This window comes from Prunus avium, chromosome 3 (assembly GCF_965620075.1).
Source record: "Prunus avium chromosome 3, drPruAviu1.hap1.1, whole genome shotgun sequence".
NCBI lineage: Eukaryota > Viridiplantae > Streptophyta > Magnoliopsida > Rosales > Rosaceae > Prunus > Prunus avium.
This window is the reverse complement of record NC_142286.1, coordinates 29,356,728-29,384,592: the sequence shown is the minus strand read 5'-3', so window position 1 is coordinate 29,384,592 and position 27,865 is coordinate 29,356,728. Positions and strand designations below refer to the sequence as shown.

At 38.2% G+C, this 27,865-nt stretch overlaps 4 protein-coding genes across 8 annotated transcripts; 2 read left to right on the top strand and 2 right to left on the bottom strand.

The window, feature by feature from the left end:
* Nucleotides 1-1,398: 1,398 nt before the first annotated feature.
* Nucleotides 1,399-2,627, bottom strand: LOC110771023 (putative methyltransferase At1g29790). The gene has a single exon (XM_021975258.2). The coding sequence runs from the start codon at nt 2,590-2,592 to the stop codon at nt 1,399-1,401; it is 1,194 nt and encodes a 397-aa protein (XP_021830950.1). The 5' UTR covers nt 2,593-2,627.
* Nucleotides 2,628-10,972: 8,345 nt separating this feature from the next.
* Nucleotides 10,973-15,310, top strand: TMK1 (transmembrane kinase 1). The gene is made up of 2 exons (XM_021975236.2): nt 10,973-13,621; nt 14,587-15,310. The coding sequence occupies exons 1-2, from the start codon at nt 11,287-11,289 to the stop codon at nt 15,114-15,116; spliced, it is 2,865 nt and encodes a 954-aa protein (XP_021830928.2). The 5' UTR covers nt 10,973-11,286; the 3' UTR covers nt 15,117-15,310.
* Nucleotides 15,311-17,612: 2,302 nt separating this feature from the next.
* On the bottom strand, nt 17,613-19,213 carry LOC110771007 (ARM repeat superfamily protein). The gene has a single exon (XM_021975232.2). The coding sequence runs from the start codon at nt 19,090-19,092 to the stop codon at nt 17,746-17,748; it is 1,347 nt and encodes a 448-aa protein (XP_021830924.1). The 5' UTR covers nt 19,093-19,213; the 3' UTR covers nt 17,613-17,745.
* A 5,564-nt stretch (nt 19,214-24,777) lies between these two features.
* On the top strand, nt 24,778-27,621 carry LOC110771017 (zinc finger protein 4). 5 transcript variants are annotated; one of them, XM_021975249.2, is made up of 3 exons: nt 24,778-25,213; nt 25,397-25,473; nt 26,521-27,621. In XM_021975249.2, the coding sequence occupies exon 3, from the start codon at nt 26,618-26,620 to the stop codon at nt 27,389-27,391; it is 774 nt and encodes a 257-aa protein (XP_021830941.1). In that variant the 5' UTR covers nt 24,778-25,213; nt 25,397-25,473; nt 26,521-26,617; the 3' UTR covers nt 27,392-27,621. The 5 variants fall into 5 exon arrangements, with proteins under 5 accessions (XP_021830941.1, XP_021830939.1, XP_088107396.1 ...); XM_021975247.2 differs by having other exon boundaries at nt 25,390-25,473; XM_088251270.1 differs by having other exon boundaries at nt 25,324-25,473.
* The last annotated feature ends 244 nt before the right edge of the window (nt 27,622-27,865 follow it).

Below are 27,865 nucleotides of genomic sequence, written 5' to 3'. Positions count from 1 at the left end.
TAAACCCAATATTAGGAATTTACATAATTTCATGATTTGAATTAAAAATAAAATAAAATTTGAAATATCCGTTGTGTTCTAGTTCTTTTAGAAAAATTAACCTTGACCAAAAAAAAAATCCAAATTTTTTCTATCAAATTACTTTAATCCAAATGCAGCCTATGCCTTTTGACTAAAGATTTATTTATTTATCTAATTTTTTATATTATCAAATCTATCTACTTGGTTTCATGTCCTACAAAACACACCAACTTACAAAGTCTAATTAAGTGCATGATACCACGTGACCGTACTACCGTATTATTTTATAATCTTTTGCTTAGATTGAGAGAAAATGACATGATGCTCTCATTCTAAGTGCGATATGTTGTTGGGAATACCATCAATGTATAATTAGTTGGCATTTAGAGTCGAGATTATTTATGATCTCCAATCAAATGATAAAGGGTAATGCTAGGCTTACCACATTTTTCATACCACATTCATACCACCTCTCTAATAGAGGTGGAGCCCACCAATACAATGGGGCCCACCTCTATTAGAGAGATGGTATAAATGTGGTATGAAAAATGTGGTAAGCCTAGCATTTTCCAATGATAAAGGGTAATGCTAGGCTTACCACATTTTTCATACCACATTCATACCACCTCTCTAATAGAGGTGGAGCCCACCAATACAATGGGGCCCACCTCTATTAGAGAGATGGTATAAATGTGGTATGAAAAATGTGGTAAGCCTAGCATTTTCCAATGATAAGGGTAATGCTAGGCTTACCACATTTTTCATACCACATTCATACCACCTCTCTAATAGAGGTGGAGCCCACCAATACAATGGGGCCCACCTCTATTAGAGAGATGGTATAAATGTGGTATGAAAAATGTGGTAAGCCTAGCATTTTCCAATGATAAAGGGTAATGCTAGGCTTACCACATTTTTCATACCACATTCATACCACCTCTCTAATAGAGGTGGAGCCCACCAATACAATGGGGCCCACCTCTATTAGAGAGATGGTATAAATGTGGTATGAAAAATGTGGTAAGCCTAGCATTTTCCAATGATAAAGGGTAATGCTAGGCTTACCACATTTTTCATACCACATTCATACCACCTCTCTAATAGAGGTGGAGCCCACCAATTTTGGTTAGAGTAAAATTAATTTCTTCATGCAAACATGCATATTAGGGATGCTGGAATTTAAGAATACCTCATTTTATAAAATGTGTGTTCTTCCTTGTTCTACTTCACATCTCTCATACCTCAGTCTCCAATATTCTTCTATGTACTTAATATAAAAAAAAAAACCAAACAAAAACAAAACTCTTACAACAAACAAAAGCCAGCTCAGGCTTCTTTTTCTTTTTTTTTCCTTTCTTCTCTTTGTTAACAAATTAATCACCAAGAATTCTTCAATGGCTTCTCCAGCAAAGCCGAAAGGTACATCTCCCGTCGCTCCGGCCCACGATCAAGCTTCCTCCCAACAACCCACTTCAACTTCTTGAATCCAACGCTCTCAATGAGCGGTCCATAGACCTCTTCCAACTGCTCACCTACACAGAAAAAATGGTCAAGCCAAAATAACCCCCCAGGCCTAAGGATTCTGTAGATATCAAACACCGCAAAATGAAGCAATGTCGTTGGTATCCAATTACTCAAAACGTGCATTGAATGCACAATATCCAAAGTGTTATCGAAAAAAGGCAGTCTCTGTGAAATGCTTATGTACAAAGGCACAACCCCTCTTGAAGCTATGAAGCTGTTAAAAGGACCGTTCAAGTTCATTGAAGTTGTCACAATTGTGACGTTCCTTTCCCTCATTCTCACAGCGAATGTGGCCACTCCGCCGCCAATGTCCAGCCCGATTCGTATCGTCCCGGGTTTCTTGAACCCCAAGACTTCATCCACACCGAAGTCTAGCCCTCCTCCTTTGCCTTTTCCCCAACGAGTCTTCTCATTTCCTTGGAGGTCAAAGCAGTCTTTGCAGTCGTCAAAACCCTTATTGTTTTTCTTTCTGTTGACGAGGCAGCTGTAGTTTTTGCATTTGTAAGCTGTCCATACGACTGAGGAGTCGGATGGTGTGGACCAGAAGCTTTTGGGAAGAGGATAGGGTTCCACATAGTTAGCGTTTGAGGCAGGGCGGCAGCGGCGGCGGGGTAAGGGCTCGCAGCCCTTGAGGAGGAGCCTTTGGGCTAAAAACTCGTCATCCGGACACGACCCGTTGACTTTGTAGGACATGAAGCGGCTGAGGAGATCGGGGAAAAGCGTGCATGCTTGGCCAACTGCAGGGTAAATGGTGTTGGAGTCAAAGTTGATGTTGTAGCCAAATGGGAGGAGTTGTCCGGATGCAAAGGCAAGGAATTCGGGTGGGAGATCGGATGTGTCTTCCGTAGGAGCCTCCGGGAGGTTTAATCCCGTGGTTGGGGTTGCAAGGTCAGCGGTGGTTGCTGCGGTGGAGAGAGATTTGAGAGAGCAGATGGAAAAGGATGAGGAAAAGAACAAAGTGAGGAGATTTGTTGAGAGGAGAAGAAAAAGGAAGAAGATATTTGAGGTGTAGAGAGACTTGGATTGAAGTGGGGAATCCGAGGCCATTGGTGTTTGTGCTGTCTTTGTTTGTTCAGGTCACTTAGAGATGAAGCAAAGAGATGGAATGAGAACAAAGAAATGGTATGAGGGTACCTAACTATATGCGTTGGGATTTATACAACTAAACTACATGTACTTAGTTTAGCCTCTAAGACATAGCCCGATTTTTGTACTTGTTTTATTCTTCTCCTCGAATAAAATGTTATCGCCTTTTGACTAAAAAAATAAAACTACATGTAGTTAATATATTGTTAGCACTTGCGATCCTATAGTCTTTTCTAGAGCATATCAGATATTAATTACTTCCATTTTTCAGAAATAAAAAATAAAGAATAATTTATGATGAGATATTGTAATTAAAATATCAGTAGTTTTCAAAATAATCTACTGAGGAAGAAGCGATTAGGTTCATTGACAGTGTAAAATATTATAAGAAGGAACTAATATGTAGAATGGACAAATGAGAATCAATTGACTTTGCCTAGAGAAAGAAAATAAAAAGGAGAGGGAGAAAGTCAACTTACATAATAATGGTTGTAACTTGTAAGTAGTGGCAGCCCATTAGTAATTTATATATGCTAGCACAAGAGACTAAAAAATTAATTAATTAACAATCCATTCTTATATCATTATTGTTTCATTTAATAGCAAACGAATGCCAAGAGAGTTACACTTATTTTGAATATTGAGATAAATGTCCATTACAAGTTCGATTTCATAATATCGCTATTTCTGGATGAATTCGGAATATCGCTATCTCTTTTATGGATTCAAGGGGTGATACAATTTGCGATTAGTGTGAGGTTATCATCATATAATTAACTGTAAGGAACTGTGTACTGTTGAAGTTAGTATCAGGGAACTTGAACATGGTCAATTTTGGTTGAAGCTCAATGGATTCAAACTCGATCCATGTCCATGGAGAGAGAGAGAGAGAGAGAGAGAGAGAGAGAGAGAGAGTGCTTAAACAAACATATACAAACAATTGAAGGCTAAGACATGGAGATTTCGAAGCATAGATACACTTTTGACCTTTGCAAATTGCAACAACGTGCATGCCTAGATCCGCATAACATGGTAAACCTTGGTCAATACTGCCCAATAGCGCACCGAAGGAGCAATAGAGGCCCCAAAGTCCAAACCAGCCAATGGATATAAAACAACTTGAATCACCTAAATCATATTATAACTAACAAAAGGAAGATCGATTTAATACGTACAATGCTTATCTTATGCACATGGGACTGGAATAACCACATGTGGAAATCCTGAACTTTTGTGTCAACTCAACCCATCTCACCACTTGAAATTGTTAGGATTTATGGTGGGTGGGTTTTGTTTTTTCATTTGGTTAGGGGGAGCTCTTCTAACTTATGTCCTGTTTTCAATATAAAAAAATGTTAGGAATATAATCGTCCACGAGCTCGTGAGTGATTCCAAACTATTGATGAATTACAGAGGTTGGGATTCACCAACAATATGCAGGCAACAATTGTTGGTAGTTTGAATAGAAAAATAGAATCCCACATTGAAAAATACAAAATCACTCAACACTTTATAACGATTTATCTTTCCTTCTTATTAACTTTGAATGGCCTTGGAAGTGGGCTTGACTTTAGCCCATACCCTTGGCTTTTGTCTTGAATTGTGTTTAACAATAAATTAATTTCTATTATATAAGTGTTAATTCGAATTTAATTTTTAAATTTTGAATTAACAGACATAATTGTGCTGAAGAGTTGTGATTCTTGTCTGAAAAAGGACAAACATAGCTATTTAAAGCCCATTCGAAATCAGAATATAATCCCTTCTTGCTGCAGTTAATGTAGTAAATAAATAAAGCTCATATAACTTTTTTTAAACAAAGCACACAGATGACAATTGGAATTATATTTACTCATACTGATCTAAAAAACTGTTTCCATTTCAAAAAAGAATGAGACTGTTATATATCCGTTTTTAAAAGAGAGTACCCATTAGGACTATTTTTCGTAGTGAAAGGCAAGGAATTCATGAGGGAGGTTGTATAAGTCTTTGGTGGTGGCATCATGAGGCATTAGGGCAGTCCTCCGGGTGGCAGGGCCTGCGGTGGTGATGGTTGAGATAAACTCGCCCCTACTCAATGCTTGTAGACAAAAACATTATATGATATTTGAATTTTAAAATAATATAAATAATTAATTAACTAATCGGGTTTGATTTAAATCACATAATCGAGGCGATTTTTTGATTAATTAAGTATATATTAATTAGGCATGACCCAATGTGAAACCCACAAGCCACTTATTTGGGCCAATTGGATGGCCCAACCCAAACTATTCTACATTTATGACTAGGTCTTCTAAAGAGCTCAAGGGAACTCCAGTTTTCCAATATGGGATTAAGGGCCTGTTTGGGAGTGTTTATAGAAGGGTTAAAAGTGCTTTATGACAAATAAAAGCGCTTCTAACGGCGTTTGACAGAAGAGTTTAGAAGTGCTTATGGGCCATAAAAGCACTTTCTGGAGAAGCACCTATCATGTGTTTCTTTAGAAAGCACTTCGATTTTTTATGAAATTTTCAACAACTTTATAATAAAAGCGCTTTTGTTAGAAGCGCTTATGATCCAAAGCGCTTCCTAAAGAATCAGTCCCAAACATTACTTGCAAATACCTTGCAAAGCCGACAGTCAACGGTTTGTGAGAAAGTCAAATTTTGTTAGTTGAGGTCTCGTCTTCAGTCCCAAAAAATAAAATAGTCAACTCTTGTTACAAATAGTTAAAGATTTCTCTTGTAACTTAGTTTAGAGAGCAAATACAAAAGAGATGCGCTGGTGACAACTGAAGTTGATCATCGTTTTAAGATGCCATTAACGTCAGCAGAAAAAAAAAATAATGAGACTGTTATAATCCATTTTTAAAAGAGACTCCCCATTAGGACTATTTTTTGTAGTGAAAGGCAAGAAATTCATGAGGCGGTTGCATGAGTCTTTGGTGGCGGCATCATGAAGCATTAGGGCAGTCCTCCGGGTGGCAGGGTCTGCGGTGGTGATGGCTGAGAGAAGGAAGAAAAGAATAAGTTGATGAGATATGGTGAGAGAAAGAAAGGAAGAGGAAAATATATTTGAGGAGGAGTCCGAAGCCAACAGTGAGACTTGGACACATGAGCCTAGTTAGTGTTGGCGGAACAACAATAAGTATTTAATTGAATTTAACAATTAAATAAAACAATAAATAAAACAGTCAATTAAAAATTAACTGTTTTAATTAACTAATCATGTTTAATTTAAATCACAGAACCAAGGCTATTTTTTGATTAATTAAATATACATTAATTAGGCATGACCCAATGGTCAAACCCACAACCACTTATTTGAGCCATTCAACCCAAATTAATCTACATTTATGACTAGGTTTTATAAAGAGCTCTATATTTCAACTCAAACTTTGCTTGCAAACACCTTGCAAAGCCAACAGTCAGCAGTTTGTGAGAAAGTCAAATTTTGTTAGGAGGGTGTATTCAATTTAGATTTTAAATTTTTTTAAAGAAGTTTAAAAATTTAGGTGTATTCAATCACGATTTTATAAAGAGTGCTGCTATTTCCATCCACCTTATCTTCAAAATATAAAAACAAATTTATCCATTTGTAAAATGACTTTTAAGGACTTTAGATTAAAAAAACACATATTCTCCTTCATCCTTGTCAAACCCCAACCCCTCCCTCTCTCCCTCATCCCGACCAAACCCAAATCAAAATTCTAATAAAACTTCAAAATTTCCAATTGGGTCCAATCCAATTCCATCAGATTTCTCCTCAGTTTCTAAACCCAAGGGCACATGCTTTCTATTCCATTTGCTCAGTTTACTCTTCATCTTCTTTCTAATTTTGGCTTTTCTCTCCGTTATTGTTTTCGTTCAGTGAATAGACGATGAACATTGAGAGCGATTTTCTTTATTTTTTAATTTTTAATAATACTTTACAGAGGATCCCACACGTTTTGATTGACAGAGGTGAAGGTTTGAAGCATGCTTTGAATGAAAGTAAGGATAATTTGCTTGAATTAATAATTAAAGGGTATTTTAGGAATAATGGTGGGTGTAAAAATAGGATTATGTTTTTTTCAAATTTATATATTGTTTTCTTTCGGTGGATAGACGATGAACATTGAGAGCGATTTTCTTTATTTTTTAATTTTTAATAATACTTTACAGAGGATCCCACGCGTTTTGATTGACAAGGGTGAAGGTTTGAAGCATGCTTTGAATGAAAGTAAGGATAATTTGCTTGAATTAATAATTAAAGGGTATTTTAGGAATAATGGTGGGTGTAAAAATAGGACTTTGTTTTTTCAAATTTACATGGTGGGTGGGAAAATAGGACTGGGGGTGGAAATAACAGAACTCTTTATAAAAGTCTATTCAATTCTTGGTGTATTCAATTCAGACTTTTTAAACTCCATTAAAATCAATAATAAAATTCTAACAAACTCAGTTAAAATCTATATATTAATTCAGTCAAAATCTATGTGGAATTTGTAGAATTCAGTCAAACTCAATTAAATTCAATTAAACTCCATCAACTTTATAACTCTTTTAAAATCATGTAATATCTAAATTGAATACACCTTCCTTAGTTGAGGTCAAGTTGAGTTAGTCAAGTCTTGTTACAAATAGTTAAAGATTTCTCTTGTACCTAGTTGCAATTAGTTTAGAGAGCAAATACAAAAGAGATGTGCTGGTGACAACTGAAGCTGATCATCGTTTTAAGATGCCATTAACGTCAGCAGACAATTTAAAACCTATAAATCTGTCCCCATATTCAGAGCCCGAACTACAGCTTCCAGCAAGATGACTAAGGCTTCACTCATATTGGTTTGCTTGGTTGTCCTCCTGGTTATTGCAGCAGCAAGTAATAATCTTTGCCTCTGTCTCCCTCTTCTGTCTCTGAAGTACGAACTCTCAATATGGTATTGATAAGGTGTCGATGTTATTGTTGACAACACGTTAATAACAAAACGTACGAACATATTATCGATACGTTATACAAAATGCATCCATTAACAAAGCACCAACGCCTTGTACTGAGAATTTATGACATTATTATGCTAACAAAATCGTAAACCTCTTTCTAAATTTTTATAATGTCATTTTGTTTCCTTAAAGAGTTGTATGGTGAGTTGCAGGTTTGCCAAAGAGAGCCGAAGGTCAAAACTAGACCAAGTCGCCATGGAATCCAGAGAGCTAGAACCTATAGAGCTGGATGCTCCCCATCACTTGCTTTCAGAGGAATGCGATCCATTATGTTGGCCTGATTGTATTTGTAAGTGAAGAAATTTATTGCTTGTATAATAAAAGGAGGACGGCAACCACACATAAACTCCAAATGTTGATCAAGCGCTCATGATGAAAACCAGTGATCTTGTTTTAAAATTAGCGAATAGTTAGTTGTTTTGTGCTGGGTTCGTCATGATATATGTAGAGTGAAAACCAGTGATCTTGTTTTTATAATTTTCCGGGCATGAAGTTTGTGGAATTAATTCCTTGCAGAATGCATAGACTCAGAAATTTGGCCATTTAATGTATTTGCAAATATGTGCAAGAGTGCTTTTCGCAAATTTCGTTCTTAAAAGAAACATAAGCCAGCTTGTTTTCTTAAGGGTGTGCAAGCTTAAGGATCTTTAGGGTGCTTTAGGTGGGTTCTTCCACCTAAAGCTCTTCTGCTTCGTCCCACCATGAAACGTGCTTGAATTATTGGGGGCTTGGGGCTAGACTAGAGACTATTACAGTAGGAGTCTTGTATATTTTCATAATTTCCACATTAAAAACAAAAAAATTGCAGACATTCTTAATCTGATCGTTGGATCAAACTAACCAATTTTTTTCAACCGCTAACCAATTTGATTCAACGATTAGTCTTAAATAAAAGGCAAACGGTCACTTTCGGTCCCTGTAGTTTGCCATTTTTACCACTTTAGTCCCTGTAGTTTCAATTTGGTCAATTTTGCCCCTGTACTTTCAATTTCGAGCAATTTAAGGACAATTGAGATTTTCTGTTGAATTTCTTTAACGTCCGTCATCTTTTGGTCACGTGCCCCTCACGTGGAGGGGCAATTTCGTCAAATCGAGCCCACCTAAAAGCTGCCCTCTCTCTTTCTTCTTGAGACCCACAAAAAAAAAAAAAAAAAAAAAAAAAAAGCTGCGCGTTTCTCTATTACACTGAAGTCGTGACTTTGGGCAGAGTACAGTTAGGGTTTGAATATCAATTTCGAAACAAGACACTATTTTGCTGGATTTAGACTTTCACATCATCAACAATGAAGAAGAGAGGTGAAGGAAGTGGATGCTGGAATAAACAAGGTGAGAGCTCGATTTTAAAATTAGGTTCAAGTTGGTTTGGGATCTTTATTCAATTGTTGGGCTTTCAATATTCCAAGTTGTTTAGGCTTTCAATGCATTCTTTATTGAATTGTTTTGGTGAGTTAGTGCTGGAGTTGTGGTGGGTTTGTCATATTCTGATTTTTTTGCTTTGTCAGATTCTAGTTTTGAAAAGGTGTAGTGTACTGGGTTAGGACTTGTCTCTTAGTGGAATGGTTGCTGGAAAAAGTTAAGACTTTAGGAAGTAAATGAATAAATATGGTATCTGTATTTGTTGTGGTCCCTCCTTGTTTGCATAAAGTTCCTCCTGTTTGCATAAAGTGTACGAGATACATGCATTTCAATTATATAAACGTTGTTTCTGTCAAAAAAATTCAGACATTGGGCTACCCCAATTTCCTTATACCGGAGCATTTGATGAGGTCCCAGATGAGTTTTTTGATGAGCTTTTTAGTCAACAATCACAGGTGACTCAAGTCAATGTACAAGTGGGGAATGAAAATGTAGGAACTGTGGAGGTCCCTGTGCATTCTCAAATTGCTGAGAATGTTGTTCATGAAGAGGATAGAGAAAAGGAGAGTAGTGAAGAAGAGGGTACGTAGTGAAGAAGAGGACAGTGAAGAAGACACTTATGTTGAGGGTAGGAGGTGGAGAATAGAGGACAGTAGTGATGAGTCAGAATCGTCTTCCACGACTCCTATCAGTCTTTGAAGTTGCTATTCTCATTTTACCATTACAAAATGGGCATTTTGGAGCTTGGCTGGTAGCATATTTTGACATTTTCGAAGAACCCACAGGTCTGAAATTTTTTGAAGAACCCACAGGTCTGAAATTTTTTGAAGAACCCTAACCCACAATCCCAAAGTTGCATCCGAAGAAGAAAGAGAGAGGGCAGCTTTTAGGTGGGCACGATTTGATGAAATTGCCCCTCCACGTGAGGGGCACATGACCAAAAGATGACGGGTGTTAAAGAAATTTGACAGAAAATCTAGATTGTCCTTAAATTGCTTGAAATTGAAAGTACAGGGGCAAAATTGACCAAATTGAAACTACAGGGACCAAAGTGGTAAAAACGGCAAACTACAGGAACCGAAAGTGACCTTTTGCCTAAATAAAACCCACTATAGAATTCCTGAGAATTGTTAAACATGGTGTTTATGCCTTAGCTCAAGAGCCCAAACCGAAAAAATAGAACAGCAGGGCGAACCAGCCCAAGAAGTGACCAATAAGGGCCCAACGAAAGTCATTACACAAGCCCACAATGTACAATAATTAAATCAACTAGCTAAAAGTTCCTCAAAATTCGAATCAATACTAGTGACATTTCATCAGGTGGTTTACCAAGTAGGCAATTGGCCAATAAATAAATAGGTTTTTAGTAATAAAAAAATTCATTTTTACATGACATATTGTACAAATACTCATATAAAGTTTATTTGAAAAGAAAAAAAATTCAAAACTAGCTATTTATTCTTTTTTAATTAGTTCTTAGTGCGTTTAAATTTTCTAATAACCAATTAGAAAATTACAAGTGCCTAATTTTAGATTTTTTTTTCTAAATAGGTTCTATATGGATACTTGTATAATATTTCATGTTAAAATAAGCATATACATGAAAAGCTCATAAATAAAGCAATTAATTCAATAATAAAATTAAGAAAGTTTGTGTATATTGCATATTTTTTCATATAAAAATGATTTGATGCTTTCCATACACAAAATAATAAAAACAGGCCATGTGCATCTTCTCCTCCTTTACTCATTTCAACTCTATCTGGATGGTTTCATTCGGTCGGGTTTTCCGCTTATATATAAATAAATTAATATTGACACAATTTTCTTAATAAATTTTTTTGGTAAATGTTCATTAAAAAAAAAAGTAATAAGTACACTTTTTATTATTATTTATTTATGCATTTTGCAAGGCCAACTTGACCCCCAATGGACTGATGGACCAGGTATCAAAAACCCACTCCATTCATGACTCATTTCCAGCCTTTTTACTCTGTCATTGACAGCCTTTTTTAAGCACCCCTACCCTTTCCCAATTCAGAGACTCCCATGTGGTCCACACTCCCCATGTGCAAGCCAGACAGCCTTCCTCTCTTGCTAAAAAAAAGCTTCTCTGTTCACTGCACCCTTTCTTTCTCTCTGCTCTCCATCACCATTCTACTTAAAGATTCTAACTTTCCTTCAACAATGTAATGAGCCCCCTCTTTCTCTCTATCAATCTCCTGATCGTTTGGAATAATATGGAACCAACTTCTTGAAAGTTTACACCTTTCTGCAATACTTTGTACAAACCCACTCTCTCTCTCTCTCTCTGTGATTGTGTAGTTGTTTCAAGATGAAGAAGAAAACCCATTTTGGGTTCAAGTTTTTGACTATTTTCGTTACTGGGTTTTCTTCATTTTTGCTGTGTGCCAACTCTCAAACAAGTTCCAGCAATGATGCTTCAGTAATGCTGGATCTCAAGAAGAGCCTCAACCCATCTGAATCTCTCGGATGGTCCGACCTTGACCCCCGCAAGTGGAGCCATGTTGGCTGGTCCGATGACAAAAGGGTGACTCGGATCCAACTGGGTCACCTCAATCTTGAAGGTACGCTTCCTCCAAGCCTCCAAAACCTCACTGAACTAGAGCGTTTAGAGCTTCAGTGGAACAAAATCTCCGGTCCTCTTCCGAGCTTAAGTGGGTTAATCTCATTACAAGTGCTATTGCTTAGTAACAACCAATTTAGTTCAATTCCCAGTGATTTCTTCACTGACATGACTTCACTTCAATCTGTTGAGATTGATAACAACCCTTTTATGGGTTGGGAAATCCCCGCAAATCTCCGAAATGCATCATCACTTCAAAATTTCTCGGCCAATTCGGCCAACATTACCGGAAATGTACCGGATTTTTTCGACGGCGATTCGTTTCCAAGTCTGGTTAACTTGCACTTGGCTTTCAATGGCCTCCAAGGCGAATTGCCCGAGAGCTTTGCCCGGTCGCGAATTCAGTCTCTTTGGCTTAATGGGCAAGAGAGTGTAGGTAAGCTGGGTGGAAGCATTGGGGTTATACAGAACATGACTCTGTTGAAAGAAGTTTGGTTGCATTCTAATGCATTTTCGGGTCCATTACCAGACTTTTCGGGTTTGACAGATTTGCGGAGCTTGAGTTTGAGAGATAATATGTTTACTGGTCCTGTTCCAGTTTCATTGTTGAATCTTAAATCACTAGAGGTGGTGAATTTGACAAACAATTTGCTCCAAGGGCCAATGCCAGCTTTTGGGGTGGGGGTTGCAGTAGATATGGTTAAGGGTTCTAATAACTTTTGCTTGCCAAGTCCTGGTCAATGTGATCCTCGAGTGAATACTTTGCTTTTGATTGTGAGTTCAATGGGTTACCCACAAAGGTTTGCAGATAATTGGAAGGGGAATGATCCTTGTGCAGATTGGATTGGGGTCACCTGTAGTAATGGGAACATTACTGTCCTCAATTTTCAGAAAATGGGTCTTACTGGAATGATTTCGCCCGAAATTGCATCACTGAAGTCCCTGCAAAGGGTAATTCTTGCTGATAACAATTTAACTGGAACTATTCCTGAGGAGCTTGCCACGCTGCCTGCACTTACTGTTTTAGATGTGTCCAATAATAAGCTCTATGGGAAAGTTCCAGACTTTAAGGTTAATGTGCTTGTAAACAAGAATGGTAACCCTAATATGGGGAAGGACAAGAGTACTTCATCGGGAGCTGCACCATCTCAAAATTCAACTAACCCTTCTCCAAGTATAGGTTCCGGAAATAATGGCAGTTCTGGACCTCACGGAAAGAAATCTTCAACTCTAATAGGAGTTATTGTGTTCTCTGTGATCGGGGGTGTTTTTGTGATTTTCTTAATTGCACTGTTGCTTATCTGCATATATAGAACAAAACAAAAGCAGTTAAGCAGAGTTCAGAGCCCGAATGCAATGGTAATTCATCCCCGCCATTCTGGGTCTGATAATGAAAGCATGAAGATCACAGTTGCTGGCTCCAGTGTTAGTGTTGGTGCAATAAGTGAAACTCATACTCTTACTAGTAGTGAGCCCAGTGAAATCCAAATGGTTGAAGCAGGAAACATGGTGATTTCTATTCAAGTGCTCCGGAATGTGACCAACAATTTCAGTCAAGAAAATATATTGGGACAAGGAGGTTTTGGGACAGTGTATAAAGGGGAACTGCATGATGGAACAAAGATTGCAGTTAAGAGAATGGAGTCTGGGGTAATAGCTGGTAAGGGGCTTACCGAATTTAAGTCTGAAATTTCGGTTTTGACAAAGGTTCGTCACAGGCATCTAGTTGCTCTTTTGGGATATTGTTTGGATGGCAATGAAAGGCTTCTTGTATATGAATATATGCCTCAAGGGACGCTCAGTAGGTACCTCTTCAACTGGCCGGAAGAAGGACTGAAGCCACTCGAATGGACAAAAAGGCTGACCATTGCCTTAGATGTAGCAAGGGGGGTTGAGTATCTCCATGGTTTGGCACATCAGAGCTTTATACATAGGGACTTAAAGCCTTCAAATATTCTTCTCGGAGATGATATGAGGGCAAAGGTTGCAGATTTTGGTCTCGTACGGCTTGCTCCAGAGGGTAAATTTTCAATTGAAACAAGAATTGCAGGGACTTTTGGATACTTGGCACCAGAATATGCAGGTAAGTTTTGTTTCTGTTTACTTTTTAATTAATTTTTAAATTTTATGTACTTAAAGAAACTGATAGAAGATAAAACGCGAGAGCGATACCGGATCAGTTTGAGTACCTGATACTTAAAAGTTCATGGAAAATATTTGCATAATATGGCACCACCAGAATTTAACCTTAGGTCTTTGCGTCCATTTCCTAAGATTGTGTTAATACTCAAGCAAACCAGTTTAAGGGGCAAAAAAAAAAAAAAAGCAAACATCAGCTTTTTATCAACTTGTGTAACCCATCACACTCATAGATGTAAGATGGTAATGAGTCTGTTTTCCGCCATGTTATGATATGTGGAGCCATCGTTGGGATAAGAAAGCAAACTAGAAACGTGAATTAATGATATCCTTAGGGGGTTTGTGGGTTAGGTACAGGGACAAGAAAGTGACCATACGATGGATTAGTATAATCCACACTTCACCAAATTGCATGTTCAGTAATAATCTAAAGTGCATCATTCTATTCTCTGCCAGCTGTGGTTTTGGCCTTTTTGGGGGCATCAGTGCTAGCTAGGTTTTCTGAGCTCACTTGAAAACCTGAAGATTAAGCAACTTTTGTTTACTCTTTATAATAACACAACGGTAGGATATTTGGCTTCTAGTGGATTGTTTTCATTGAAAGCTTCCCTTGTAGTAGTTGTTGCCAGTTGGTTTTGGCCTCATGAACAATAGATTCTCTTAACCCCTTTTTGCATTTTTGTTCTTCTGTTTTTCTCTTTTTTGAGTCAGCTGAGCCCCACTTCAGTAGATTGACAGCAAAGCTAATTATTGTCTTTTGCTTGCACTTTTTCTTCTGGTCCTGCAATTTATAATGTTGTATAATTCATTTTATTTTTCAGAAAAAGATAAATTCTATTTATCTCTTGGTTAATGCTTGCTAACTAATATTGATTTTAATCTTTAACGAAACATTTGTAACACATGCAGTTACTGGCCGTGTGACAACTAAAGTAGATGTGTTCAGTTTTGGGGTGATTTTGATGGAGCTAATCACCGGGCGAAAAGCACTTGACGAGAGCCAGCCAGAGGAGAGCATGCACCTTGTAACATGGTTCCGGAGAATGTTCATCAACAAAGACACATTCCGCAAGGCCATTGATCCAACAATTGATCTCAGTGAGGAAACACTTGCCAGTGTCAGCACTGTTGCTGAGTTAGCAGGCCACTGCTGTGCAAGAGAACCGTATCAAAGGCCTGACATGGGCCATACTGTCAATGTTCTATCTTCTCTAGTGGAGCTTTGGAAACCAAGTGATCAGAGTTCTGAAGACATATTTGGTATAGACCTCGAAATGTCGTTGCCACAAGCACTTAAGAAGTGGCAGGCTTATGAAGGCAGAAGCAATATGGAATCCTCTTCTTCATCGCTTCTTCCCAGCTTGGACAATACTCAAACTAGCATCCCTACACGACCGTATGGATTCGCCGAGTCTTTCACATCTGCGGATGGGAGATAAGACTTAGATGTAAATTATTGTAATCGTGGTTTGGTATGTTTATTCTGGTTGCTTCTTTCCTTGCGGTTTCTGTGTACAATTTGTTCAAACTTTCATGTTTTAGCCTTACCCCCACTCTGATGTTATGGAATGTTATGACTTGTTTTAGAGGTTTTGAATGAAATGGAAAGTGGTTCTCGACTCTGAAGAAATAATATTTCATTTTAATAGAAACTCTCATATTCAAGCATGTCACATGCTTTCATTAAGTAAACTGAATAACTAAGACCAAAAATAAAAAACCTGGTTAATGCTAATGATCTGATCATCTGAGATAGCAGCACCCTAATTATGGTGACAATGCAGCACAAAAATAAAAAAAATCTACTTCAGGGCCGATGATAGGCTAAGCTTAATAAAATAAAAGTTTATTTCTTTATAGATGGGTGGCAATTTCCGATACGACTTGAAACCCGCACGGAAAAAACATGACCCATAAATTCGGCAAAAATTATGGATGACTTTATTGAACGGCTCCCACAAATCCCAAGCGGCCCCTCTGTTTGTCTATAAAAGGAAACAAAGGGAAAACACAATCACATCTCAGAAAAAAAAAAAAACCCTAGCTCTGCCAATTTTCTTCCTTCCCATTTCTCTCGATTTAAACTTGTCTCCTCAAATTCAGAAATAAAATGGCATCTTCATTCCCATTTTCTCTCGATCTAAACCTAGTTCCACCAACACATACATGGGAGCAAAGGGTTGCACCAGTATGGATGCCCTACTTTGCTTCCTCACGAGACCAGTTACCATAAACGACTCATTACTCTTTGATAACAATATTGCTATTGGAGTTGCGAGAAGTTTGGTGACTCCTAGGGATGTGCATGTGCTGGGAATAAGGGATGATAATCAAGTGGTGCGTGATGAAGATTGTCAATTCTCATGAGGTGCAAGTGCTAAGAGCTCAGTTGGTGGCAGAACGGAATTTGGTTGAAGATTGTTAGAGTGCTATAAGGAGATTGAAAAGGGAGAGGGCAAAGACGTTGGAGGAGATGCGACACCAGCTTGAAATATTGTAGGAAGAGATTGAAAAACTATCAAAGAAGGTAGATTTTTACTCTAAGGACATGAAAGTGCAGTTGGAGGCCTTGGATCGAATGGGTAAACGTACGCGAGGAGATCCAAGTTTTGCTAAAGTTAAGAAAGTGATCTTTGGAAGCTCAAGTGATGAGCCCCAAGAAGCGGTGCATGAAAACCTGAGAGAGGAGATCCAGATGGCCAAATTAAAGTCTCTAATTGTGGAATCAAGAAGCGCGCCATGATGTTGTTGTTTTTTTTTTTAAAGATTTAATGTAGTCCCATGTTTCCTCCTTTTTTTTTTAAATGTGAAATAAATAAATAAATATATATATATATATATATATATTTTTTTTTTCTTATTTTTTATTTTATTTTGTTTTCTTTTAATTTTAACCACACAAATTAATGTGCTAATCATCCAATTATAAATACCCACAAGTGTACGAATTTATTGGAAACTAGAAATGAGTAAACAGGTTATTAACCAGGTAACCTGTTTAAGACGACTCGAACCCGACACGACACGTTTATTAAATGGGTCGGGTTTGAGTTCAGCATTCTTGACACGTTTATTATCCTGACACGACATGAACCCGACATGACACGACACGACCCATTGCCTATATAGGTATCCCTGCTTATTTCTTGAGCTTGAGATTCCAAAGTCTCAGGCCATCCAAATTAGGACTTGTGCTCCCTCTAGAATTAGCCAAAAAGGACCAGAAGACCTTTGCAGCTTCAGCTTTGATCTCTTCATCTTTGATTGTCAAAGAATCATCATTCAGTGCAATAGAAGTAATTTTGCACCTACTCATCTTGTAAATGGATTTGAGGAAGTATGAAGAAACATTATCCATAGCCTTATTGCCATTGTATCCTAGATTTTTGTCTTATTATATACTCTTTTTCTTCACCAGCATAGTATTATTATCCGTATGATGTTTTAGGAGCTCCTTCCTATGCATCCTAAAGGAGCAATCAAGAGGAAGGATTCTGCAGACAACGCATGCTTAATCTCTGAGGCAGATAATGTGACTTCACTAACCAATGAGGAGAGATTCTTAATTCCATCTTAGTTAACTCCAGATTGAAGTACACTTGACACTGAAGAGAGCCTTGAACCTGGGGATTCCATATAGTAGAAATCATTGGGGAGATATCCTCCCTTGTAGCTGTAATAGATCGTCTGCCATACGAACTCTGTCCTGCTGATCTAACGTTCAGACAGTGTTTGTATGTCATCTGTGTTCGTATGACAGAATTTCCCAAGGTTAAATGGACAACTTCTCGCCTTCAGAAGCAATCTATAGTCATTTGGGATTTACTGCTCTAATGAAGAGCAAATGCACTTTTGTGACTTTTGGGTGTCAAGGATAACATTGTCAAAAGAAAAAAAGAACAGGAAAAAGGAAAATGGCAACCTTTCGGCATACATTGAATGAATGAATGAATGTTTGTTCCAGGTTCCAACCTGGTAATTGAATTAATTGTATGGTGTTCTCTTTACATATCTTTCTATTTTGTACACAAGAATTTCTAACCCAATCTACAGAACAAAAAATTTCACCTAACCCAAAAATGGCCTCTTTAGGTACTTGAAATCCATGGATGAATCAACACAGTCCACTTTACTTGTGTGAAGATTGAACAATTTCAACAAGTCAGTAACCTTCTCCTTTATCCCATCACCACAACCAACCTGCAAGAGAACCAAGAGCTTCTGAAATGCACCCACTTGAAGTGCCTCAATCAAAATGCTTTCCTCAGTTTCAATTCTGCAGAGCTTCCAAATTATAGCGACGGAAAACTCAGTTCCCAACTCCGAAATCCTCAAAATCTTCTTAACCAAAAGGGGCATTGTTAGAGCATTCTCTAGGGCCTTGTCTTTCCCTTGTTTGCAATCACAAAGACCCTCCAAAACTGCCAAAGCCCTCTCACACAGGCCTCTCTCTGCATCAACAATAATATCTAGCAGCAAAGAAACCAAACCCAACTCCACAAATCTTGATCTGATTTCATCACTGGCTGCTGCTGATGGAGATGAAATCATGAAAAAAACAGAAGTCAGAGCAGCCTTAGTAGCCGCAGGACAAATAGGCTCTCTAATTATACCAACCAATGCTTCAATAGCTCCTTCACTCTCAACAAAGTCATCCACATGTTTTTGATCCAAAGAAAGCAACTTTCCCAGTACCAAAACTGCGTTTTGCCTTGCTGATAGGTCTTTGCCCTCCAAAAACGACACGAAACCTCGTAAAGACCCTGCAGATCCAAGCTTTGATTGGCCTTCTTCACTCACTGGAAACATCCATGGCAGCACTGACAAAATCTCCAACAATATCTCTACATGTTCCTCCAGTGAAATGCTGGCAAAAGACTCGAACACAGCTGACAAGCAGCAGCCAATTCCATTCTCCACCATGCACTTCTTGTTTCTCTCGCTCTCTTTGCCCCATGCTTTGATCTTCCCCACCAATTCTCCACACTTTCTATCATCCACGCGTCGTGCCGCGGCGGCAATTCTCTCACAAATCCTCGAAACCTCGTACTTTGTCACGGGGATTCGAGGCGTTGGGATCCGTTCGATCCCATAAGACCGGTTTTCAACGCACCAATCTTGGATCATTCGACGTAGTGTATGGTTTGGTATTTGGTCAAAACTCTTGAGTTCCTGGTTAGTTGCCGGGCATGTCCTATTCCCGGTCTCTATCCACTTCTCAATGCTTGATCGGTCGTACGTCATCCCCGTCGACAGTGTCACCGGATCCTTCATCAAATCGAGAGATATCGGGCATCGAAAATGAGTGGGAACCGCGATCTCCTCCATCCCCATGTCCAAATTCTCGCCAGCAAAAAACTCCTTCTTCTTGTTGGCGTGGCGGGTAGCCTTTCTTCTTCTCCAAGACAAAATCATTGTTTTCGTTGCGTAATTTAATTTAAAAGTAGAAAGAAACAGAGGACAAGTTGATCAGAGCAAATGCTGAGAAAGAATGTATGTGTTTTCTTTGGTTCTGTGAGAATTGTAGGAATCCCAATGAGTTTATATAGTTTGTTGGGTTTTTGATACGCGGGGTCAAAACCGAAGTTTGAAATGTTGTAGCGGTTTTGAATGTTGACCGTTGAAAGTTTCAAAAGTTGAAAGAGGCAGGCAGGGGTAGGGAGGGGTTTATTAGGGAAGGGTGGTTATTCTATACCCTTGAATTCAAGTCGGCAGATGATTGACCAGCTGTTCTAGGCTGTGCGTGCTGGGATTGGGTCAAATGTCAGCTAGTCGGTGCTTGGACTGAGAACTTGGTCTTTCTTTTTTATTTTTTATTTTTTTCGGATTAAAGAAAAATGAAACATTCATTAGCAGGCCCAAGGTCCAAATTATCAAACAACCATACAACATTATAGCCCAAATACCTAAATAGGGATTCTGCTTAGACCCAATGTTTTTGCACCATTTATTTCGGGTTTTGGGATTGAAAATTTCTGGATTCACGACTTATAAATATGCCGTTGTTGATTGCAAAACTTGACAATGTGCGGTTTCTTGCACCGCACACTTATGAGTTATGCTACTGACGGAGCATAAAATTTTCACAAAGGGAGTATTGTAATCTATTTTTCTTTAGGGCGACAAACAAACTAATTTTTAACTTGATACAAAAATCGCTATTTTTAATTGCTATGCTCCATTTATTTACATGTTGCACCAATTATCTACTCATCATCGATACTAGCAAATTATCTACGCACTAAGAAAATTTAGGAGATTTGGAAGGGGTAGCAATGATAGTGAGAAGGATAAAGAAGACAAATATAAAGAAAGAAACAAAGAGGCACTTTGAAATTTGATTATTAAAAAAATTATGATGGTATTAAGAAGACAATTGCCTCGAAGAAAATTTCAGAGGGGTGCATGTCCACCCTGGGCCTTAGCTCCTTTTGCAACTGATTTGTGTGGCTTACCGCAAATGCTGCAAACCTATAAATTTTCAAGAGTTAATTACAATTTAGTACCCTGTACTTACACTCTTAAGACATGTTAGTCCCCGTATTTTCAATTTTAACAATCGCATACCCTTAGTTTGTAAATTTTTTGCAATGTGGTTCCGCCGTTAGGGTTTCTGTTAGATCTCTCTGTTAACTGCCTACGTGGCATTGTGGGTCCCACATTTTTAAAATTTTTTAATTTTAAATTGATTAAAATATGAATAAAATATTAAAAATATATATATATCAAAATATCAAAAAATTTCTCTCTCTCTCTCTCTCTCTCTCTGTCTCTGTCTCTGTCTCTCTCTCTCTCTCTCTCTCTGTGTAAAAATTCTCCCAAACCGCTGCGATTTTCTTCTCCCCTTCATTCCACCATGCCCACTCGCAGCCATCCTCCAAAACCCCCACCTCCAAACGAACCAAGACCCCAGCCGGCAACCACCCAGACTCCCTCCCCCTTCCCCCTCGATTTCTTCTCCCCTTGCCCCGACCCTAAACTCCAAAACCAGAGCCCTCGCGATTTTCTTCTTCCCCCATTCACCGATGACCACCACCCGCACCCAAGCACTGATGATACTAAAAGCAAGCATCACTGTAATTTTATATTCAGCGGAAGCAAAATATTCCAGGGAGAAATCAGCTCAACTGAGCCCCGAATTGGTGTCGTGGAGCATAAATTTCTGGCCTTGCAAAACCCTAAGACCCAAAATCTTTCAATTTTCATACACCACTGACCCACGAGAGAAGCTCATCCACCACTGACCCACTCCGCCTGGTACTGAGTTTTGAGCTTCAAAAGATACTTCTTCTTCCGCTCTCTCCGGAGTTTCTCGGCATCCTCCTGTAGATCCGCGGCAGACGCAGACGGTGGAGTCCGGAGCGACGAGTCGGCAGATGGGTCGACCCGGCGCTTCTTCCTGCGTTTGAAAACGAAGCCGTCTTCATTCACGAGCTCCCAGTCTTCGTCGTCTTCCCAAGCTGCTGCTCCCAGTCTTCGTCATCTTCCCAAGCTGCTGCTCCCAGTCTTCGTGATTTTGGAGTTTAGGGTCGGGGCAGGGAAGAAGAAATCGAGGGGGAAGGGGGAGCGAGGAGGTGGTGGTGGTGGAGAGGAGGGAAGTTGTTGGGTCGATGGAGTTGTGGAGGTGGAGGAGATTTGAGAGCATTAGCAAGAACGATTCATCCAATTTTCTTTTTTCTTGGTTCTTGGGTTTAGGGTTTGTTTCTTCTCCTGTTCTTGGGTTCTCTCAGAAGCTTCTTGGACTGAAGAAAGAAGAGGATCTGCTTCATAAGGAAGAGAGGAAATGGAGAATTCGGGTTTTGAACTTCGGAGTTGGAGTCAAATTAGATCTTTTTCAACTGAACTGGTAAATTTGAGCAAAATCGTTGTTTGAGAATTTTTAATTTTGTCCTTTTTTCTTTTTTCATGTTTGGTCAGGTCGAATTATTGAGTTTGAGCCCACTTGGAGATATTTTGATATTTTGATATTTTGATATTTTGATATTTTTTTTATTTTTAATATTTTATTCATATTTTAATCCATTTAAAATTAAAAAATTAAAAAATGTGGGACCCACAATGCCACGTAGGCAGTTAACAGAGAGATCTAACAGAAACCCTAACGGCGAACCACATTGCAAAAAATTTACAAACTAAGGGTATGCGATTGTTAAAATTGAAAATACGGGGACTAACATGTCTTAAGGGTGTAAGTACAAGGTACTAAATTGTAATTAACCCAATTTTCAAACCCATAAACCGAAACAAACGAGGAAGGGAAAGAACACAAAAAAGTCTCACATTTTCCTCCGTATAGTTATCAAAGGTGACGATTTGTTCATCCATTGAACCCTTTCCACATAATATAGGTTGATTCATCATGTCAAGTAAGAATTAGGGAGTTAGAGAAATGTGACACATATTTTTACCAAGGACCTTCTTTTTAATATAATTTCATTGTAATTTTTTTATATTTATGATGTGACACTCACTTGGTAATACTGCGTACAACTGTTTTAATATCACACCGCAATTTATGCTAAATTATTATTTTTTATCGTGTTCACATTCGATGTGAGTAGGAAAATATTAGTGTATTATTCCTCCTCAATTTTTTTATAAAAAAAGTATGAGTGTATTTTTATCTTCATAGACAATCTTATCTTCTTAAACTCTGAGGAAAAAAAAGAAGAAAAAGGAAACTTATCTTCATAGACTTTGGCTCCCATATGAACTTTTTTGGTTAACAGATTCCTATGCGGACGATATAAATTTGAAAGAAAGCCAGCCGATGCCGAGTCAATAAAATGGGAGTGAAAAAAAGAAAGATTTCTTTCTCTTTTGACTTTTATTTATGAAGTTAGGAAATTGATAGATCATGAGAATATGCTTATTAGTTCAGGCATGTACCACTTTATATCGGATCTTAAATTGTCTGAACATATGCCAAATCCCATGTTTATATTAGTAAAAATTAAAGCACCGCAGCATGAGAATAAAGAAAAGTGTCACTAACGTAATGGAAGAATTAATGTACAATTAAGTAGTGAATTAGAGGACATAATTATCATTGGAAAAGTCGTATATGGTGTAAATATTCACCAGAACTCTAGTGCTGGTTGATGCTTGGTGGTGGGGGACCATTTAAAGCAAGCGTTTTGAGTTTGGGACAAGATGGAACGAAAAATACTTTAGTTTCTTTTAGGAGTCATCCGTGCTTATTACAAATAAATCACAGATTGTTATGTGTGCAGAAAGTTTTATTAATTTGTGTGTTTTTGATGAGTTATTCGTGTATATGCAATACGAATGACACTGTGGTTTGTAGATAACGAAGAACACCTTCTTATAGGTAAATAGGTAACGAAGAGCACCTCCTTATAGGTAAAGACATAAGAATCTCAAGGCATTTACATGAGAAGAGAGTCTTGAGTAAGACGGTCGGACCACGTCATCAGTGCGACTGTCACAAGCAAGCAAGACCCTCTACATTGGGGTCCCACCTAGCCCCACACACTTGTCTCACTCCCAATTGCAGGCATCTCTCTTGTTTGTGAAAGCAATCGTACTTGTGGCGTGATTCGACCGCCTCCCTCTAAAGACCTTTTCCTTCAAGAGACTCTCACACACCTTTCAGCAACTAAATCTGCCGAGATTAAAACAAATTGTTATGGTCATCAAATTTCCAAAACAAAAGTTTATTCACCACACTATATTAGTGCTAAAAACATATATATATTGAGTCAATCTTAATGTTGGTTTATAGTTGCGTTGAAGAGTTGGAACTTGGAAGTGGGGAAATGGAAATGAAAGGGGGGGAATTGGCTCTTTCCAATGTTCCTTTCCTTGGGAAAAGGTACTAATATTCAATTCATTGTCTAATCTCTATTATTATGCAAACAACAAAGCTCCATTAACACAGCACAAACTCAAGGTCACGTGAGTATGCGATCTGATTCATCTTCTTTGAAGATAAAATATTTGAATTTATGTGGAAAGAAAAAACGAATCCTCTTTAAACATGTGTTTAGTGCCCGTAGGCTTGTAGTACCTAGTTATAGGCATGTCTCTACTGGCCAGGCTAGTTGAGCACAAACAACATATATTAACTTAAACGAACCTCATTACTAGGAAATTAAACAGCTTGCTTCTGTACTAATCTGTTCTTTAATTTGCACTTCCCACAGCCCCTTGTTATTATCGACACGAGTTCTATTTTATATTTATTTATTCTTCTTTTCTTATTGAAAATTATTGTTGTTTTTTCACAAGTCAAATGGTAGGCCTGATAGGAATTAAAGCCTTGTAATTTACTTAAATTTGCAAGCAACTCTGATTCGTTAATTGTGTCAAATAGATGGAAAAAAACATGATGCGTTGGAAGGGGCTTGTAGCTTGAGTGATGGGCACTTTGCTTACCACAATTTGCCAACGTCATTTTCTTCCTTTTTTTGGTTGAGAATTGTTCAAGGGATGTAGCTTTCGGGTTTGCCTCGAATTTGACTGAGATTTTGGGCAAACATTTTGCTAAGGGCTGCATTCGAGTGTGATACAAGGCTAACAAAAGGAGTAAAGGAGTTATTTGACCATTGATATTTTATTTTGTTAAATTTTCGATGTGAGACTTTATATTCTTTAACAGATAATACATTAGAAAAAAAAATTTTGAAATTTTAGAGGAAGGATGGATGGAGTTGTTGGAAATATTATAAATTACAGTTTGGTATATATGGCTTTATATGATGATTATATGCATGCCCATCTCCCAATTGGCGTATAATATGGAAGCCGTGAGTGTGTGTGAGCAAAGAAAGAGTATTAGTTTTATGGTAGTTTGTGGTGGACGTGCACAGTGATCAATCTGATGAAAGAAATTGAAAGGCCGACCCCATGCATTGTGGACTTATCTCAAATCAAGAACTTCAAAAGTGGGAGTGAAAGATAGAGAATCTCTGGTGGGACTCATAGCTAAGCTATACCAACATCAATTCTGTCCCATTGGCTCATGCTTTGGCTTTGCTTCTCTCTCTCTCTCTCTCTCTCTCTCTCTCTCTCTCTCTCTTCTGTATGTAATTGTACTATCCTGAGTTGTAGTTAGTTGTGTGTGGAAGCAGTCTTAGTGTTTTGTGGCCCAAAAATCAACAAAGCAGTTGTAGAAATGGCTGAGACTTGAGAGTAGTAGTATTATGTCACATCCTTTCTTTTTCTTTCTTAAATTTATCCCAACACTGCCTTTTTCCTCATACTCTCTGACCTCCCACCACTGTCTCCCCAACCCCACCACTCTCCTCTAATCTTTGCTTTCCCATAATTAAACATCAACCCTACTTTTCCTTTTTCTATCTTCAATTCTTTTTAGTAAACTGTTTGTTTGTTCTGAGCCTCATGATCTCACCCACCATTTGTTTTGTCAAAAAGCTAGCAACCCACAAACCTCTTCTGTCTTCAGATGCTCAATATGACAAGCAACACTGAGTTAGCAGATGTCTGCTAATTTCAAACATTGTGAAATGGACACCCAAGAGCTACCCAATTGTTCTTGATCTCCATGTTCCTGGTACTTTTGCTCTGCCCATCTTTCTCTTTTTTTTTTCATCTTCTTGTTTTATGTGTATCTCATTTTCTTTGCCTTTGTGGTTTTATCTGGTTTCATCTTATTGGATTCAGGGTTTCATCTGTATTGGCCACTTTTTGTGTTCTGATAAATTGTCCTGCATCCCTTTATCCCCCAAGTTTTCAGATAGTATCAGAATTTTGGTTAGTCTAAAGAACAATTTTGCAGAGAATTGCAGGAATTTCTACAGGTCTTTGATAAAGGTCTCTCTAATCTCACTGTCTTCTGCAATCTCTTTTCTCTAGTCAGATACCAATCCATTGCAGATGTAGTGCTCATAGATTAAACTTCAAAACCTATTTCCCTTTTGTGAAGTTGTAGAAAGTTGTCATGTAAAACAGTCACCTATAACAAATATTTTCGCTAATTTGAGTCCATGGTTGCATATTTTCTTCATGATTTACGTACGCGTTGTAATTAATTTAGGTTTGATCACACAACCAAGTCCTTTTCTTAGAATTGCATCTTTCTCTTATCTCTTAACTGGAATTTGTTTATGTTTGACTGAAAGTTGCACATGTTTTTTAGGGTAATTAAATTATATATTTGAAATTCATAAATTATAAATTTCAAAAGGGAAATCATAACGTTACCATATGTTTTTATCTGTGAGAGCTTAAAATTTTGATTGGCCTATGTCTTGTCTCTGTTGGATATATTACCTTCTTTCTAACTCTAGCCTCCTTTTAAGAATCTATTGAACCCTCTGACATTTGAAGATGCTGGCCTTTTCTCTTGTATTTTCGGAATAAAAAACCAGATTGCTGGCCTCTTTGTTTGTAATTCTGTGTGTTTCTCTGATCCTAATATGGGGGAATGTTTTCTTTAAGAGATGAGACTCATAATTTAAATGAGTTCTTAGAAAGCGAAAGTGTCCCAAACTGGCCTCACTTATATATGCTTGTATATTAGCAGCAAATGCTGTACAGATACAGAACAAAATATGGCACATTACCACACCACACCACTACTTTGCACAGGAAAACATTTGCTCTCCAGATTTTATATGTTTCTGCTCTCTCTGTTCCGGAGATTAGTAGCTTACCTTTCGTACTGATGTTTCCTTAAAATTGCACACATAATCTACTTTCAAAGTTTTAATTGCAATCATTAAATAAAATAAAATAGTAGTTGTGATGGATCAAGAAATTTATACTGCAACTGTCATGTTCTATCTTTCTTTCCATTCTAGTGAAAGAGAGTGAACATTACCTCTAACATTTGACAATTCTTTGTTTGTGAAAGTGCAGGATAAGATCAACTAGTCTTTGCTGAACTGGCTCAATCCGGTTATTTCAAGCCCGATATGTAAACTATCCCCCGAACCTAAAAAGTGTCAGCTAAATCATGAACACTTACTTTGACCTTGAAGTGGAAGCCTCCTCAGCAAATGACTCTGATGTTAGCAGCCAAGTTGCTTCTAACATCTCCATCCAAGAAACATCTGCTAATACCTCCAATGACAGCGCAGCCAACTCCACAAATCCCATTGCAGCTCAACAAGCGTTGGAGCCCATTTCCCTTGACTTAACTCTTAGCTTCAGTAATGAGGACTTAGTGGGAAGGGATTCTGTAGGACTCTCATTGTCAAGCACAAGTGAGAGCAGCAATGAACCTGCATCTCAAAACACAAAAGCAGCCGCTCCAAGACTTTTCTCTTGCAATTACTGTCAATGCAAGTTCTTGAGCTCACAGGCTCTTGGTGGTCACCAGAATGCGCATAAGAAAGAAAGAACGCTGGCAAAGCGCGCTATGCGAATGAGTATTTTCTCTGAGAGATACACAAGCATAGCGTCGTTGCCTCTGCACGGATCTTCATTCAGGTCTCTAGGAATAGAAGCACACTCATCAGTGCATCAAGGGTTTGCACCACCAGTGAGGCCTGCTGAGATTGGAAGCAGTGCAAGATTTGAACAGGGGTATTTGGGGGTACCCATTTTCTTGGTGGATGATGGGGCTGAGCTGTTATGGCCTGGTAGTTTCCGTCGGGCTGCTGAGACAAGTAACACTCATCCAAGTTTTGTACTGACTCATGAAAGTTCAAATTCAAATTTTGTAGAGGTCACACCGCCCGTGGACGTAGAGACCAAGTCTACACCAGATCTCACCCTGAAACTTTGAAAGGTTTGGTTTTGCAGGACACATAGCACAACTCTGGGATTTATCTTTGTTGTTCTCTAAATTTGTACAGAGAGATACACATGAGCTACATGGCTGCAAGTTTTTATTCTTTCAATTTCTTCTTGTTTGCAGCGCTTTGGTGTTTTACCTTTTCAGTGTATAAGAGCTCTATGAGGATCATTTGTGAGCTCCTTTGCTTATTGTGATATAAATGTTCCTAGTTTGGTCCATTTTCTTTCTCCTTTCTTGCCCCCTTACACAATGGTGGAGCATAGCCTCCAATTTCTTTAGAATTACAATCACTTGTAGACGACTCCTTACTTGATTATTGGTTGCAAACTCATTGCAACCCGCTCCATGGCGCGCATATAATAAAGTCCAATGCTGGTTTGTCTTTGTCCCCAACTTCTGCAATGAAAAGGCCAGTATTTAATATGAGAGTTCACTTGCCAAAAGAAAATGTGATAGCTCTGG

What these genes read in the sequence shown, in the direction of transcription:
- LOC110771023 (XM_021975258.2), bottom strand. Translation starts at nt 2,592, where the DNA reads ATGGCCTCGGATTCCCCACTTCAATCCAAGTCTCTCTACACCTCAAAT.
- TMK1 (XM_021975236.2), top strand. Translation starts at nt 11,287, where the DNA reads ATGAAGAAGAAAACCCATTTTGGGTTCAAGTTTTTGACTATTTTCGTT. An exon ending in CTTGGCACCAGAATATGCAG is followed by an intron (nt 13,622 to 14,586) that starts GTAAGTTTTGTT and finishes TAACACATGCAG; the next exon opens with TTACTGGCCGTGTGACAACT.
- LOC110771007 (XM_021975232.2), bottom strand. Translation starts at nt 19,092, where the DNA reads ATGATTTTGTCTTGGAGAAGAAGAAAGGCTACCCGCCACGCCAACAAG.
- LOC110771017 (XM_021975248.2), top strand. Translation starts at nt 26,618, where the DNA reads ATGAACACTTACTTTGACCTTGAAGTGGAAGCCTCCTCAGCAAATGAC.